General features: G+C 28.4%; 1 protein-coding gene across 3 annotated transcripts in view; it reads right to left on the bottom strand.

Annotated features, from left to right (window-relative positions):
• The window catches only part of LOC141529864 (neo-calmodulin), a 73742-nt gene that overhangs the window by 33894 nt on the left and 21304 nt on the right, over positions 1-18544 (bottom strand). The window contains exons 1-2 of one of the 3 annotated variants that reach the window (XM_074246585.1): positions 11692-12541; positions 7125-7166 (exon numbers count right to left, since the gene is read on the bottom strand). The exons of 1 other annotated variant lie outside the window; for it this stretch is intronic. In XM_074246585.1, coding sequence (XP_074102686.1) covers positions 7125-7166; positions 11692-11778 — 129 coding nt within the window. In that variant the 5' untranslated portion in view covers positions 11779-12541. Of the gene's footprint in view, positions 1-7124; positions 7167-11691; positions 12542-18544 lie in introns of those variants that run through there. One more of the 3 variants, XM_074246586.1, reaches the window with a different exon arrangement.

Raw genomic sequence — 18544 nt, 5'->3', positions numbered from 1 at the left:
TACTAACACCATTATCATTATCATTATCATTATTTTTTATTTACTTTATCCTTCATTCAACCCCGCTTAATTTTTTTTTGTTTATATATTCGTTAAAAATAACACTAAAAAAATCGAATAAACTTTAACGGGCTAGAGAAGCGAAAACTGCCGGCAACGATGTACAAAATTCACTATCGTTTAAATATTCATAGTTAGTGAACTTGGTAAAAGGTAAGAGGGCGAAAGGGAGGAGGATGAAAAGGTGCGAGAGATGCATTGCGCTGTCCGCTTGGTAATCTCTCAAGGGTGTTGAAGTACATTCTACTAGAGAAGCTAGAAGGAGAGAGAGAGCGAGAGAGAAAGAGAAATTGAAGCCTCCGGCTGTCCATAAGACTGAGTAGAGGGTTACTCAGCTAATAGTGTGTCAAGATAACGATACACCTTGAAGCTAAATCTAGTCAAAATCAAAATGTAAATACACGTCAACCCTTCTATGTAATCTAAACCTAAACCTGAACCGCAATCGTTATTCTATTTGAGTGGGTTGTTGATAATTATTATTATTATTATCTAAATTAGCTAACTCTCTAATCCAATAACAGTAATTTAGGAAATTTCCGTGCGTGAATATTTTCTAAACAATGAACCGTAGGTATTCTGGTCATTGTGTTTTGATAATACAGCTCGTGGATATTATGCCGGTATAGTCGTCGATCGCGAGCTTTTGTTGCCTAATTTCGAGTTATAACTACGCCAGTACCTATGGTACGAGAGATCATGGCATTGTTATGAAAATTATAGACTCATACTATCCCTATTGTCTATTAAGTACTCTATAGATAAGTGAATTTTTCAAATTTTTAATCTAATCATCGAGATAACAATCTAAATTTTCCACAAAACACTGCGATTGTATTCGACATTGACTTACTATTACTTACTATTACATTTTCATGAAAATACTATAAATTACAAATTAGGCGATAAATTGATTTAAATCATGAAACATTGGCTTTACGTCAATGTAAAATTGAACGTTATTGACAATTTACCACTAAAACTAACGCAGTTCTATAATTGATGAATTAGCAAGGGGTTTGACTAGTTTAATTAGATAGCAATTATATGTTTTATGTTTTATCGGAGTAAATAATACCTCACGTCGTAGTTATAAAACTTTTTGTACAATCAAGTTGATTTAACAATTTGGAAACTATGATATGGGAAGCCATTGAACGGTTTCACTGAAATTTGATATACACGGATTTTAAAATGTTTAAAAGACAAATATAAACTAATCTAGTTTTTTTGATAATTTGTTTTTAGGATAAAATTATTATTTTTTATCAAAATAAATGTCATAGTATTAAACTTTTGTTTCTGATTCACAATAATTTTTTATTGTAAAATTTTTGACAATAAAACATTATACTCAGCATAATTTCCACATCAGTGGAGATTATAGATTTCTTTAAAAGTATTATATAGGGTCACTATATAGAGATGACATTATTATTAATCTATTAAAAATAATAAAACCAAGGGGGAAACTGCTTTACATCTATTAGCCGAATTAAAACTTTTTTATTTATTATTTATAAAACGTCGAGAATATAGAAGCTCCGGCATCAGTAAAAGTTACAGTTGAAGTAGATATATGAAAGGAATTTTAAATTACAGATTCTCCGTAGTTATTAAATTTTTTTTTTCAGAGCTTATTAGAGTTTTCAAATTAAATAGTTTAAAAAGCTTATGTAAATTTATGATAATATACGAACGTGATGAAGTTTACCATGTGTTCGATATTAAAACCCTGTATACGTTTACTTTCGAATTTCATTGATGCAAATTTTGTTTTTTATCAAATAAAATAAACGTCATATTATATAAATATTTCCACTGATTTTATAAATGAAAAACATATTGAAATGAACAAAAAGAACAAATAAATAAATAAATAAAGGTACACGGACAAACTATGTATAGAGTATAAATAAAAAATAGATGTAATATTATCATCTCAATCGAAGAATGAATGGAAAATAAATTCATACAACCTACACGCGTTGGATATTTGCCCAAAAATATATTATTGATGTCGTACAATTTACGTGTACACGTTCCGTAGCAATTGGCATACATGACTGGGACTATGACTACGATCAAATAATAGTAAAAATTATCAATTTTAAACAAATACAGCCTTCAATTTTCTCTTATTGTTTGATTTATTATTTATGAGTAGGGATGCGTATAATACATCGGTACAAGCATTAAAAAATCAGGGTCATAGATTTAGAAAGAATTTTCTTTATAACAATAATTTTTAATTTTATTTTGAAAAAAATTCTAATACTATTCTAAATGCGCCAATTTTTTAAAACTCGCGACCACCATCAAGTCGTGGTAAAATTAAAAATATCTTTCCCAGAGAGAGTATCATAAATTCAATTAAATTATTGATATGATACCAGTTCGAAAAAGCTCCCGAGATGATAATTAAATATAGTTACTGTTATAACCGACAAATTTCATCAACTATTGTGATATCCACATATAACAAAAATGAAATCAATAAAAACATAATTCTCCCCACCTTGCCCTGGATTTAAAAGAATTTACGATATAACGCAAATGTAATATTATTGACAAAATCGATTTTGTTTCGTGTTGAGGTTCACTTTAACATGATGTCGCGTTTATGCATATCAACCACCGTTTCCTACTCATATACGTCCAAGAATTTATCTCAAGGGGACGGTATACAAGCTTGTTGTCACATGTCTTGTTTCATGAAACCACGCTTTATGTCAGCGCTCAACATTAACGGTGATGTGTTCCCAGACCACAAGATCATCATGCTTCCACTGCACTCTGGGAGAAACGATGCAATTTACTTAAGACAGTAAATAATTGTCTTTTAACGATACTGCTATGGGTCGAGATACTATACACTATACTGGTCATAAACTATAACTAGATTGCTTTGTTGGTGAACAATTTTATCGTTTATTTTTAATTTTTTTTCTTTATTTCAATTACTTTGTACGGCATAGGGGATTTATAGAGAATAACATATATTTACATGCAATATCATAATTTTTAATGGGCGTTTTATCCTCGCATTTACAACCGGGCTTGGAAACCGTTTGAGATCAATAAGAAGCTCACAGAGTGTCCTTGAAAATTTTCATTCTGTCCTATTCTTTCCTTACTACTTCTATCTTTTCTTTCTCTCTCACGTACTGTGACTTACTTCAGCGCTTTTATCCACAACTTTTAACTTTAAAAATTGAGAAAAAATGTATTAGGATTAAGATTATAAAGATGAAAAATTGGTACGTGTAACGATGATGTATATTTTTTACGGGACCAGTAAAAGCATTCATTTATAAAAAAAATGGTTTTATGGTTAAGCGGATTTTCTTTTTTCATATAAATCGATTTAAAAAACAACGCGTAAATTCACAAATCCATCTGGTGAGAATTAACGAGCGTGTGATGTGGAATTGATTATTTCCGATCAGGTCTAAAATTTTGTCGGTTTAGTTTGTCAATGCGCTGAATGAGTAATGAGCAATAATTGACTAGCGAAATTTAAACCAGATGGCAGAGTTAAAATTGCTATAAAAGTAAATTGGTATTGTAATTTGAAACAAAAGTTTTACTTCTCAAGATAAAAGATTCCGATCTTAACAGTTTTTTAAATTAATTATTTGAAAACTGATAATTTAGTTTGTGCAATGACTGTCATTTAGAAATTTTATCTACAATTACTGATAACTCAGTTTTAATAAGTTTTATCTTCCTGCCAATCAAGTAGGTCAAAGTGCAATTTCAAAAAATGTGATTTTCTTAAACTTCGATCAACAGTTCATTTCAGAAGTTTACTATCAGAACTAGAATATTGAGTTTTCTCATTCCTATAAGTGCACGTAGACGAGTTTTGAAACGTTGTTGTAACAATGGCTCAGCAATAACAATAAACGAAGTCTCATTGAACGGTGCTGGGTCAAATGGTTCAAAACTCACTCGTATGAAAGAAGCAGACTAAAAAATAGATAAAGTAAATAAAAATACGAATTAACCTGATAGTAGATAGCGAACTTTTGTTCAATTTTATAGTTTATGTTGTTTAATATCAGCTATCACAGATGTAACGGATTAAATTTATGTACACGACAAACACAAGAATGTCAGAGAAATTTCAAGGATCCACTTCCGAGTAGTAGAGATTACTATCGAGTCAGGCAGTCGAGTCGGGTTTCTGATAAAAATTTTTATCAATAAATTGGAAAATTGTCACAATCATAATTAAATAAAAGGAAGAGAATTAGAATAAGGTCGATGATTTTTAGAGCGAAATCATCTTCATAAAGAAAAAAACTTTGGTGGTGAAAGTTTCATGTCTATACTAAAAAGAAAAAATGTTCTTTTTAAACGAAAAAAGTTTTTGGAACTTGAAAGTTTAGACGTAATAAGTAATTTTTGCAACAAGAGGATGTTTATCCACGAATCCACAACTTTTTTAAAAATAAAAATAATAATGTTGAAGTTACATGTGAAAATAGTAAAGCAAAGAACACGTGACTAACCGTGAGTCTATCGATCGTTTCGTCATTTCTACTTCTCGAGCTTCGTTAAGTTGGACCAACCTCGGACCCATGGTCTCATTGCTCTCAATGCTTTCACGTGATTTAGTTTTTTTAACTCTTATTTTATCATTTTTTTTCCTCATGATTCTAGATACTTTTATCTAATCCCAACCTATGTACAGTGAAATGATACTTGAACCGACGGATTGCACATCATTGAGCTGTTCATTTCGTCTTTCATACTCATTTTAAAAGAGGATTTACTTTTTTTTCATTATAAATTTTTTCATCTGATGATCCGCGCTCGGGAATGATAATAATAATAATAATAATTTTTGGAGTTTATTTTGTCGAATTGTACCTAACCCGGGAGATTCATTTTGTATATCTGCGGCTTTGTAGATTGTGAAGGAAGTTCTTTAGAAAAGACTTAAAAAGGATTGTAGGTTATGTGTAGCATTCGGAGGAACAAGATATAGTGTAGCCTGGGGCTGGAGATATAGAGTGTAGCGAGTATCTCACTGATTCACTTCAGACTCATGCAGAGTAGTGAATGTACACCCGGAAGGAATGCGTATATCATTAATATGTCAAGCTTTAGACAACTTGCGATGAAAGATAAATATATATATATACAGATATGTACATACATTTATATGAATCCACGTGTTTGATGCAACTGTAACTGGAGTTTAAGTGAAATAAGAGAAATATCTTGCGGGTGTTTAACTCTATTTGCACTATAATCTGTGCTGCCATATGGAATAAGTTGCTTTGTGTAAAATGATATATGTACCAGTATTTCGCTAATTAGTATTTCAATTTTTTATCCCCGTTGTTTTTATTGAGGCCGTAAAAAATAGAATTTTTTATTATTAGCAGATCTGACTGTACGGGTTTGAAATAATTAAAAAAATAGTATTTCATACTATGTTTGCCTATATTATACAAGTTTCGCAGGAGTTTTGTCGAAGCGACTAGTTATATATTAGGTATATTAATTTTATAGCCATAAGAAGCAGCCCACAGAATTTGTGCTTTCAAACTGAAACTCGATTCAGCTATGTCAGGAATTTTGGAAAATGCCTCGTATTCATACAACAATACAGTTTGAATTATTCACTCTATGGTCAGAAAAATTTTTAATAAGCTTTTATTGGAGCACAAAATATTCAGAGAAAACCGCGGTAAAATGAGAAGAAATATTTTTGGTAAATAAGTAAGGCGATATTCAGTTTATAATAACAGCAATAGTGATGGAATTATTAACCGTTTTTTATTATAAGATACTTGCAATAATTAACTGTTAAGATTTTGTTTAATAAGACAAGCCACTTGAGACTTTAATTAGAAAACTTTGAAGTTAAAACGTTAAAAATTGATGGATAAAGTTATTATTTTAAAATTACCGCTCCATATAAACTTTTATTGTAATTTTAATTGCTCCCCAAGGTTTTATGATGAGCTGAGACTTGAAAATTAACTTGAAATCTCAAGTCTTTAATTTTTTTCATATCTAAAAAAGTACTTAAGTGTACCGTGAGTTAGAGCTGTAAAGAAATTTCATAGTATTCAACGACAAAGTAGAAATAATTAAATATATGTCAGTTGATGTCTTGTTCTGTTTAAATATACAAAGTAATGATTATAGAATTCAAGTAAAATAAATGACCATGCGAAGATGTTTGACAATCTTACAAAGTTTACGATCCATTATTTACTGAAAAATTTTGTAAACTTGAATATAAAAATTGCAGACCCATTCGCGTGTCTAAGCATGCGTCATGTTGAATGTTTGCATGTTTACTAAACGGGAGCACGAGCTTCGAACATGCATAATTTTTTTCGTGCAAAAATTTCAAAGATAAAAAAAAAAAGAATTGTAACACACTATAAAATAAATAAGCTACGGAAAAAGATTAAAAATTCAATTCTCTCTCACGTTTATTTTAAAAAGTCACTTTTATTTCAATAGAACAAATACTACAGCTAACAAAAGTACGAGCATGGAATATAAATAGGAAAAAAAAGGTATGACTTTGAGTAAGAGTATGTGAAGAAAGTTTTAAAAAGTAAATGTGTCAACTACTGTGATGTAATAACGTAATTAATGCATCGGGATTGTAATGAGTACTTTTTACTAACTGGTTATCGTCTCGAAGATCTATGAAATGATGATAAGTTTTAACGTTACAAAATTGTTTACTTTGTTAGTGTTTATTAAAAAAATCTTGACAATAATTATTATATCAGGGTTGCAAAAATAATTATTTTTAATGAACTTTTGAAGTAAACAAGTAATTAAAGCTAATTGAAAATTATATCTATAATTGATTTTTTTTAATAGAATCATTTTAATATTTGCAACCCTTAACGATAATAATAATAGTAATGAAATTTAACATTATGCAAAAAACTCATTCTATAAACTACTATAAACTCTTTCTGTCTAATACTAATTATTAACAATAATAATAGTTATAAACTCAACTAATAAAATACTCTAAATTCTATCTATGTTGATCATTTTGTGATCTTATTATGTACCTGGCTCAGACTTCTAAAGCTACTTGTACTGGCACTGCGAGCCTGTAAACACAAGTACAGTGATGGTCACCAATCACACTTAACTGTATGATATTGTAGGTTTGAGTTATAATATATAACTTATAATTATTAAAAAAAAAAAAAAACTATATAAACACTAAATGTGGTATTAATAATTATTATTAATAAAAATAGTAGATAGACGTAGAGAGAGATATAATAGACAGGTGAAAACATTAATAGCATAGTCAGTGAGAGCTTATAAATTTACATTCACTATTTTATTAAATTCTGTGTTCTCACTACTCATCGAATCTGTCTAGTTAATCTATTTTATTTTACTCGTTATTGTATGCTTTGACACATTTTTTATTTTTGTTTGAGTTAACAATTAAAGCATGCGAAACTTTTATTGAAAATAAAAAAAATACATAGACAATTAGTTGATAAACTGTCTCTAGACAATATAATAGATGATATATAAATAATTAGCAGAACACAATACATATAAAATAATTATTTTCATTGATAGAATTATATAGTATGTACCTAAAAGTTAAGTAGGTATATTTAGTTTGGTCTGTATGTATATAAACTGATAAACTAAATAAATAATAGAGATAAATTTATTATAGATTGTTTTATGCCGAAGGTTAAACATTTTTAAAGGAGATTATAATAACTATGAATTTTTATCGGAGACTGTATTTTCATAGAAATTGTTTTTAAATGTAAAATTACGGGTAGAGGACGCTCGAACAATACATGACGCAGTATTGTGTTAACTGGGATGATAAACTATATGTATAGTCTATCAGTTGAAAATATAATCTGAATTCGAGGAATGTAACGTGAAACTGGTGAATTTATCTGTCCTCTGGCACTGCAATCAGCGCTGCCTTTTATTTATGTGATATGTCTGTGAGAGCTGTAATTTTTTTTTTGTTTCTTTAATTTTTTTATGTTTTCACAAATCTAAATGTAACACAATTCCAAAACTGTCAGTCAGTGAGTGAAACCGGAGTTCGCATATTCTGTATCACTGGTACTGACGTTAAATTTTCGCTATCACTGTCCACATGAGGTTCGTCTTTTTGTTATTCGCGACACGAAACTCATTAAACTACTGTATACAAATATGTATTTTGCTGTACTGTTCGATATGCGACGGCAAAATGTTTATTTAAGCTTTTTTAACTTTATTTTGATGTAAGCGACATAAATACTTTTAACGCTAATAAACATTGTTAATTGTACTAAAGCGTAAATAGTAATAATAACGCTGATAAATTTTGTATGAGATCACAATAATAATAATCTGACAATCATAATAGTAATAATAATGATAATTGTAATAATGCGCAGATTATTCTGCAGGAGTGTACTTCTGTGAAATAGAGTTTCACTTCTGTACTATTATACGTGATTGTTCTAACTTAAGAGGATCTTGGATTGTCATTTGATGTCTACATTGTTAGAGTCTTTTACAAAAAATCTATTTGTTTATTCATTGAAAAAGTTTTTTTGTTGCGAAACATTGTTAGAAAGGGCGAGCGAAAATGGGAAGTCAAAGAAATTTTTTTTGTTTTACAAGGCGGTCAAACATAAAGACAAGAAGTTGAACTTAAATTTGAACTAAATAAAATAATATAAAAATGTTTGTCCTTTCATTTTAAAGAATTAAGTTGACAAATGTTGAATTTTTTATGGAAAATATAATATTATTATACAAGTTCAGGACGTTAAAATAATTTGTGCTCTTATAATTTTTTATTTTTACAATTTTGTAATAATCTTAGACAGCCGGTGTGAACTTTTTATTATCACATCAAAAGATTTAACTTTACATTTATTACAACTTTCATACTGTGAGTCTTAAGAGTAAAGCTTCTCAAAAGTAAAGTCAGTCTTGAAATTTTTACATTAAATCTTTTATGATACTTCAAATACCATAAATTTTTCACAAATTATTATTAAGATATTGATATATATAATATAATTGCACACAGTAACTTTAAACTGCCACAAATAATGATAAAACAAAGTCTGATAAAAACACGTCAAGTAGCTAGTCGGCCATCTTTGAATCTCTCTAAGATATTGATATTAGTCTTTTTAAATTGTTCAAAAAAGTTAAAAGTTAAGCAAATAATATTTTTTTCACTAGAAAATGTATAAGTACAAGATATATGAAGCCAAGCATGAGAAATAATTAAATACTTATACCTACAATGAAATAATTAGAATTAAAATTATTCAACTCAAAGTTCAAACTATTCAAAAAGTTTATTTGACTTATATTTTGACGAGACATGTTAATTTGTATAATTAATCTCAATTCAAATTTTTAAATTAAATTAACAAAGGTGCTCATTATGCATCAATAGAAGCAAAAGAATGATGATTTGTTTTAAAACTAAAATATTGGATTTGAAAGTTGTATAATACAATGACCAAGATAAATTGTTCAATAATACAAAGTTAAGTTATAAGTACTTAATAACGTTTGGGCAGTCTAGTTTGAAATAAAAGCTAATTATTGACACCTCAACTTAATAAAGTTAGACGTATAGCGACGTACTACTAACTCACCATAATTTAATTGAGAGAACTTACAACTCTCAACTCGTCCGTTTAATCAAATTTTATTTCTATTCCACAAACTAGCGGCTATCAATGAAATTCTTTTGATCGGTCATTATTCTTACTTTAAGGTTATTAAAAGCTTAGAAAAACTTATACAAGATGAAAAAACTCAAAGGAACATCGTTTTCCTCGCTTTCGTAACTTTTTTGAAAACAAAATGCTCTTTAGCGACTTAATACAACTCAATCACTGAAATTCAGTCACTCGACTAGACTTGGATTTCAAATCATAAAAGAATAAATGAATAAGAATGAAAATAAGAAAAATTGAACTAATACTTATAAAAAACTAGTCATTTAATTGATTTTTAACAATACATCGGGTTTTACTTTTCAGGGACTAAGTAATGGATTAAAAGAACTTTTAAAAAGTATCTCCTTCGTTTCTTTTATTCCTTATCTTTTACTTCAAGTTCAACTTTAGTTCTTTTTTTTTTTTTTAACTTCAAAGCCCAGTAGCAGGCAATCAATAATCGAAGAGAATGAAAACTTCTTTGTTAAAATAAAATAGAAGAAATGGAACGTAATCGAACAAAAGTGAAGTGAAATTAAAATAAAAAATTCAAGTCGGAAAATTTAGAATGAGTTTAATCTTTTAGGGTAAAAGTATTAGTAAAGTGTATCGATAAAAAAGCTTTCTTGAAAAAACAGATTGAGGTTTTTATTTTCCGGCTTATAAGGGAAGCAAGTGGCACGTGTGGTAGCACGTACATAGTGTGGTAGATAAGAGAGAATTTACGCTGAAAAGCATCAAAAGCTCTACTTCGGGAAGAGGCTTGAAGGACTGATAACAGTATAGATGACAAACTCACAAGACATCACTGATATAATACAATAAAGCTTAGATCACATTTCCGCGATTAATCGATTGCTGATCGTAGGGCTGAAGTTAATACAGCTGACTTTGTCGAAAAAACACGATAAGTACCCTAAAAAATTACTTTTTTCTCTTAAAGACTAATCGGCTTTTCTTCTCCATACTCTTAATAACTATTTCTGTTATAATCTTTTATGATAGTAAAGAAAATCCAATCTCCTAACAAATTGCTCTTATTAGTTTTCGAAAATTCACTTTAGAGCTACGTCAAATATTTTCAATTATAAAATTATAAAATTTAAAATAGTTACAGAATTTATAATTAAGGTAATAAATTAGTTAATTTGTTGTTTTAACATTTTAATTAAAATTACTTCGAAAAGTTATTTACTTTCCTTGAATTTAAAATGAGAAGTTCATTTTTTTATTGACCTGAAATTTCAATACTAATTTATTAAACTGATAAAATTTCAAAGTTGAATGGATAGTGTAAAATATTTATGTCTCATGGTTTGAAAATTTTCAATAGATCAAAAGCATCAACAATGAAATTCTTCACATGTTTCAGCATAAATTTGGTACCTGTAAATTGATGATCAAAAATTAAAATATTTGCCGAATATCAAATTATCCACTTAAAAGCTTGCCGGAATTTCACATTATATGACTCTTGAATGCATTATTTAAATTTTTCGAAAAATTTAATTTTTTTTATCACAGAGAAAAGACTGACGCTCGTATGGACAGTTATGATGACGGGTAACCAGTCACATACTAACTCGATCACGTTTACGAAAAATTAAATTTGTTGCATTCAAATTTTCGTATCGGACTTCACTGTTTTGTATCAGTTTCTATTCGATACCAGTATTGCAATTGAGACCGACATTATTGGATTCCAAAAATCCCAGTTGAAATGAATTTAAATTCATAATTCCACTTTTCCAGCCACATACATCGAATTCAGATCGATTACATTTTTTTTTTCAATTCCCTCTATTAAAAAATTTTAATAACCCATTTTATTGAACACTGACCTAGATTTACAGTTAATGAAATAATTTTCTATTTTTTACAATTTTTGATAAAGTTGTTGAAACATTACCTTACTCCTAGCTCTGGGCGCAAAATCTTCTTTGCTGGCTTTTCGTCGTTTGTCCTTGAGGATCATACGTGCCGCGGCGAAAGCCATCTTGTTTTATTTATATTTAATCAAACACTTGACCCTAAATAAAGATCCCTACCCGTGACTTAAAAAATTAGCCCGTAAATTGTAAATATTTGTTTTTTTATCTATCAAATTAAAAATCTATAATATTACTATCCTGTATACTTAGAATCACGGTAAATATTTAAATACAAGTAATTAATACTTAATATAACCGACCATCAGGTAAACAAATAATTAAATTTTATTATCACTGGAGTAATTATCAATTATGATAATGATTCGCGAATTTAGAATGAGGTTTTGCTGTTACAAATAAGCCGCGTAGTTACTTTAATTGAACACTAATGTTATTTCTAACGCCTAAGTAAATATTACACGCATTAACTTGGAATGTCAGCGAGATAACTAAGCATTGTTTGATGGGATTTCCTTGTTAGATTTATTTCAAATTTAAATTCGACGGTACTATCGATATTATTATCACTATTATCATTAATATTATAATTATTTAAATCGATTGCATTAACCGATGTAAAGTGGTCGGTGTTATACAATTTAGTGGTAAATATATTTTTTTGTTTCTCGCTCACTGGAAACATTTGTCACTTATTTTTTTTCGTCGATAAATTATTATATTTATGTATATATTTCAAACGTAACTACGATTATTTAAATTTAATACTACAACACAACTACATTACTGACAATTGTTGGATTTTCAGCTGCATCCTTAAATAGCCGATTTGATTGGGTATCAATTAATAATTGATCACTATTGGAATGTTGCCATGGATCTAAAATAGTAATTTTAGTTTTTTTTTTTAATTCTATTTAATTATATTTCATTGTAATATAAATCATGTGCAATAACGTTTTCATTTTAATTAAATATTATATTATATAATATATAAAGTTAAATAAGTGATGAAAAATTAAAAACTAACTGAGAAATTTTTTGCGGCTGACATGAACAGGACTATTTTCCCTTACTCATTCTCGCGCCTTAATAGTACTCGTTTAAAAGTTTTAATGGCTTACGTTCATGCCCAGTAAGCGGCGGTCAACTCACGGAAATTGTTTAGCGATAAACTTGTTAGCCTACTCTGCACGATAAACATTTTATATTTTATTGTTTTAATTCACTTTCATGTCCAGTATCTTTGTTATTTATTAATCAACATAATCTTATGGGAAATAATAAATTATAAAGTCTATATTTATTTATAATTATTAAATTCAATTTAGATGAGAAAAGTATGTTTTTTATGTTTCTAAAGTGACGTTTAAATTATGGAGTAAATGTAAATGAGAAAGGAGAAAATGAGATGAATATCAATGTAAATTGAAACGGAAATTTTATTTATTTTTTCTCTCAATTTTTTTTTTTTTTTTTTTAATTAAAAAAATATATTTTATGATAAAAGTTGATAAAATTTGTGTATGTTAAATTGATGCATAGTTTATAAATTATAACAGAAAATAATTATTATTTGTTGTAGAAAAGTCCACGGTACTTGAGAATTTTTTTATTTGAATTTCCCTATATTATTTTCTTCGTATAATAAATTGATATTCAACATGATATAAATAAAAAATGCATTAAACATTTTGGCTGATATCCTATTTGATTAAAGAGCAGCGAAAATTAAACTTATACTCAATGCATTTTTTCTCAAAATAATTGCTTCCGTTGGCTCAGTGCCTTTAAAGAAATAGTGACAGTCATTAGCAATACCAGAAATTACAAGGGTATTATGTTTTATACTAAGAATAAGTCTACCTAAATAATTTATAATACACACTCAAGTAATGATATCATCTATGAGCTGTCACGTTAGTACATATCACATTGGCTTAAACTTAATAATTTACGGAATAACCCACATAATTTTTCTCATGCAATTTTTATACGATTAACGATAAAGATAGCTCAAGTCACGCAATGAAAAAATTTACTCATAAATAATGTGCACATAAAATGTCACAAGTACCAAGTTTAAATAGGTCGAGTTTAAATGATTTTTCAATTAAATTTTCCATTTCTTATTACAAATTGTATAAGTATTTCATTTTTGTAATTAAATTCAAAGTACATCTGAGCCCTCTCTGCTATTTTTTTTTTTTTTCAAAGTTATTTAATTTAATTTTAATCTTGTGAAATAGTTTCAATAATGTTGACTCTAACCAAAAGTTACAGTTGTTTTTAATAGAACTTGGTTTACTTTTATATCGAATAAAAAACAACAGTACCAGAGTAACGTTAATTATAAAACTTTTAGCAATAATCTCGAAGCCGAGCTACTTGATACGTCTTAAATCCTCATGGAGATGGTAACTTTATCTTCGATGGTTCCTTGTTTATAAAAAAAAAAGCTTAATTTTATTCTTTATCTTTTCGATGAAGAATTATAATTTTTTAAATTGATATGTAATTAAATTTAAAACGTACTTATTCTAAAGCGACTGTAAGTTAAAACAAAGTACAGAGTCAACTCTTTCGGTGTTGAACTTGTATTTTCTGCTTGCAAAGTCGAAATAACAGCTCAAGTCATCGGTAGTGTTCAAACAAGTTACAGAGCATTTAAATTGTATCACTACGAAGAACAATGCTAATTTTTGACGGTTTATTTTAAACAGTGAATTTTCAGAATCAATTAAATTATACTTTTAAATATCTGTGACAAGTTTTGTTGGAGTAATTTTTTTTTTTTTCTCCATTAGATTTACTCTCTAAAATTTTCAATACTTTATAACTCAAATATTTAATTTTACCTCAAAAATATGACTTTTGAGGAAATTTAATATCGCAACTCAAAGACCATATTTTTTCTTTTTTTGTTAGTGCGATTAAAGAAACTTTGATAAAGTCCAGAGAAAAGTGTATAGCACTATTAAAGGCGAAATTAATGGTCGGGTGGTAAAAAAAAGGAGTATAATTCTGAGCTTAGCACTGTTACTTTTGAATCGAGATAACTATTGCAAGTACAAAGAGAGAAAAAATAGGTGCGAAGACAACTTGAAAAAAGTCATTAAGAGAGTTTTATATTTCACACAAGTCTTTTGTTCCAAGTTGTCGTGATAATAATTAAAAAAAAAGGCTAATCATCACTACTGTCTGAAGTAATGTACGGGCTGATGCAAACTAAAAAGAATTTTAATTAAGCCGAATCAATCTACAACTTCATACATTACGTATAATAATTGTCATGAAGGAATGTATATCTTCTGAATTTTATTAAAGCGTACATTAAAAGGAAGGATACATAGAATAGAAGCTACGACCTTTGTAATACCCTCGGAATTTGTTCCCGACTTGAGTTAGGTAGAGCAATATATCAAACATTCTGACAAAATTTTAATACTTTTACTTTTCTTTCAACCGTTCGTTTCTAAATTCCGATATGTATTTTCGTAATAATAATATCCTTGGATTTATGATAAAATTTACGAAGCCATGAATTAAACGTATATTAAAATTGAAAATCGGCGAGTATATGATTATTATTCATTGGAAAGTAATTATAATGATGATGGTAAGGAGTATATAAAAAAATTTTGAAGGATGAAATGATGCGAGAGCACATCAATGTAATTTGATAAAATACACAGAGGGAAGCCATTAGATGGTAACAATCATCAACGTGATTTGTAGTCCGAGTTGTATGTGAGTAGTCAAAGTTAGCAGTCACGCATCACTGAGTAGAAAATAATGTTAATGTCAGTTGTTTGTTAGTGGTAGTTATGTTTTTTTTTTTTTTTTTTTTTTTTTAAATCAAACTGACCAACAAACTGGATAATTTTAAAGAAATAGAAATGTTTGATTTTTATTTATTTTGAATCCGTTTGATTTGAATTGACATTGTTTAACTTAAATGAATCTAATCTATAATAAACTAAAAAATGAATATCTATAAAATGATATTATTAAAAATGCGGTCATAAAGTAGATAATTGATCAGCATTTTATTCTTTATTAGAACTTTTTTAAGAACTTAATAGACACATGTAATATTTCTCGTTTTTGTGAGTTAAAAAAGTTCTTATAAAAAAATAAAACGTTGGACAGTATTAATTGTATAATACAAAATTTTATTAATTATATTTTCTCATGTTTTTTACATTGAATTCAAGAAAGCCACGAGTTACAATAACATCAATTTGTTCAAATCAAGTTTTTATTATTTTTTTTTCGCTCATTATCTGTAAGAGTCAAAATTTATCTTTTAAATAAATCATGTCAACTGTTAGCGGTTGATTTAATAGACTAGACAAGAATTTGCTATTGAGGATAGATAGATTAGACTTAAAAAAAAAAAAAAACACTAAAAATGTAACGCGTTAGTAATATTAATATAGTCTCTAATGTATTTTGCTGATTCTGCAAGAAACTAAACCCATTAGACCAAAATATATCTTTGTTTTCTGTTTTAGTAAACAGAGATATATTTTATTACTGCAACTATGTTATTGAAAGGTATTTTGTTGGTTCCCTATTTATTTTTATGCATTGAATTTTGAAAATAACAAGTGAACAAAGTATTTTTTATCGTTATTGGAAAAAGTTGAAATCATTAACAGAAAAAAATAATGTAGTGAGCAATATATATAAATTTGAAAAATTTAGATTGGTTTCAGATGAAAACGAAACCAATTTATAAATCCAGCATCGTTAAAATGACAAAAAAGTTGGAAATAAAAAAAAACAACAGCTGACTGTGCGGTGAAATATGGGCGAACAGAAATGAAGCGTTTTTGAAAAAAAAGAGTTATTGAAAAAAAAAAAAAAAATGTATTCAGATAAACGAAACACTTTATTTGCAGCAATCGTGACATTAAAAATATTTATGTTTAACAATAGTGGTTCTTATGAGTGGAGAGAAAGTATAAAGACAGGTACAAAGACAAAGACAAAGGAAATTTAAATCTCGACATTCTGAAAGTAGCTCGTCGTTGAAAGCTCTGCTGCAAATGAATGTCCTTGCAGTATGACGTTTAAATACAGCAAGTGCAACAACGGCGTTATCCATTATACTAACACTCGAGTTTCTCAACAACATATTGTCAAGTTGATATTTTTTTGTTTAAGCTCACCGATGCTTACGCTAATAAAATCTAAACAAAAGTTAAATACAAAAGTATTGTTACTTGAATAAAAAAAAAATGTAGAATTTTTTGAGTTAAAATGAAAATTACCTCTCATTATTTCTTTGGAAGTTTTTAAGAAATATTCCACTAATATTTTATAGATTAATAATTTTACGTATATTTCCTTCTATTTGATTTGTTTGATCTAGTACTAATGAGTGATAGCCATTGCAACAGCAAACTTAAAGCACTATGAAGAACAACTGTTTAATTAAAAAAAAAGCAACTATTAATAAAAATAAAGTGAGAACGAAAAAAAAAAAAAGACAAAGATGTAACGACTTGACATGCAATTCCGCTTAAGCCTTTTCAAAATTCGCGAGTCGCTTTATCTTTGGTACTTCTATGGCGATGTAGAATATGCACAGGGGGAGTATTGATCACTCCTACGCCGCACCCAACAGTTTCAAGCAGCCTCTCTCACCGAGCAGCTACGACAGCGTGCTCCGTTCTATTTCTCTATTCTCTATTCTCTTCAATTTCTCTTTACTTCCACCTCTATATCTACAACAACAACTTATACGACTACTGCTCTACTACGACTATCAGCAGCAGCATCACCGCCGCAGCTACTACACCCACTGCCACCATCGCTACTACTACTTTCAACCTATTCACGTTCCACCAATTCACATTTCCATTCTTCATGAGTTTAGTTTTCGTAGACCGGCGGACGTAGACGGGCTTTGGCTCGTTTTGGCTTCTGCCGGGTTTTATTTCCTGTTTTTGGCTTACTCTTTCTCCTCTTACCTTTTCCGATCCACCAAAGCTTTTGACGTACTAAAAATTCCTGATCTTTCATGCATCCTGATTATGTTAGAGAATGCCATTAAAATTCAATCTTTTCAATAGAGAAATCTCATTTTATATTGACAAATTCAACGGATACATTTATTGTCCGCAGAGCTTTCTTTTTCATGATTTTTCTTTGACCATATTTTTGTATTAAATTTTCATCTAGAAAAATTCGTTGTTTTTTTTTTAAATAAATAATCTAGTTTTGTATCAGTGATTAAATTTTTAAACAATACATATTTTTTTAATTTAAAAAAAGTTGATAATCTTGATTGATTAGATTTTATAACGTATCCACATTCACCCGTGTCTGTCGAATAGTCGATAACCGTTTTCACATACATCAGAGTACCACCACATGATTGTGAAAAAAAAAAAAAAAACGTATAAAATTGTGAATGAAATAGCTGTGAATAGAAAATGATTCGCGATCAGTATCACACCGTAAACCTTTGGGACAATGAATCACGTGTGCTGATTTCATAAAGACAGTATCGAAAAAATAATTAAAATAAATTTATCCTCTGATAATACTGTAGAATAATTTTTTTTTCTGCAAGCAAAAAAAAATAAAATGTTGAAATGTATTGCTTTTTAACGATGAGATGATTCTTTAAATAATTTATATGAAACAATTTTGGCTTATAAAAACCACTGAAAAGTACTTCAACTAGATGAGGTTACATTTTAAATAATTTAGAAAACTACTACCGCGGGAACGCTAAATGTAAAAGAGTAAGAGTTTGGTATGTTGCCAAAAATTCAGCTAATTCTTTGGTAATTATGAATGTATGTATTATAAGTGATTAATAGCGAGATATATATATATATATATATATATATATAT

This window comes from Cotesia typhae, unplaced genomic scaffold (genome assembly GCF_013202065.1).
Source record: "Cotesia typhae breed Kobodo isofemale line unplaced genomic scaffold, CoteBio_Ctyphae contig_48, whole genome shotgun sequence".
Taxonomy (NCBI): Eukaryota; Metazoa; Arthropoda; class Insecta; order Hymenoptera; family Braconidae; genus Cotesia; species Cotesia typhae.
The sequence above is the reverse complement of the archived record's forward strand: the minus strand, read 5'-3'. Positions and strand labels throughout refer to the sequence as shown.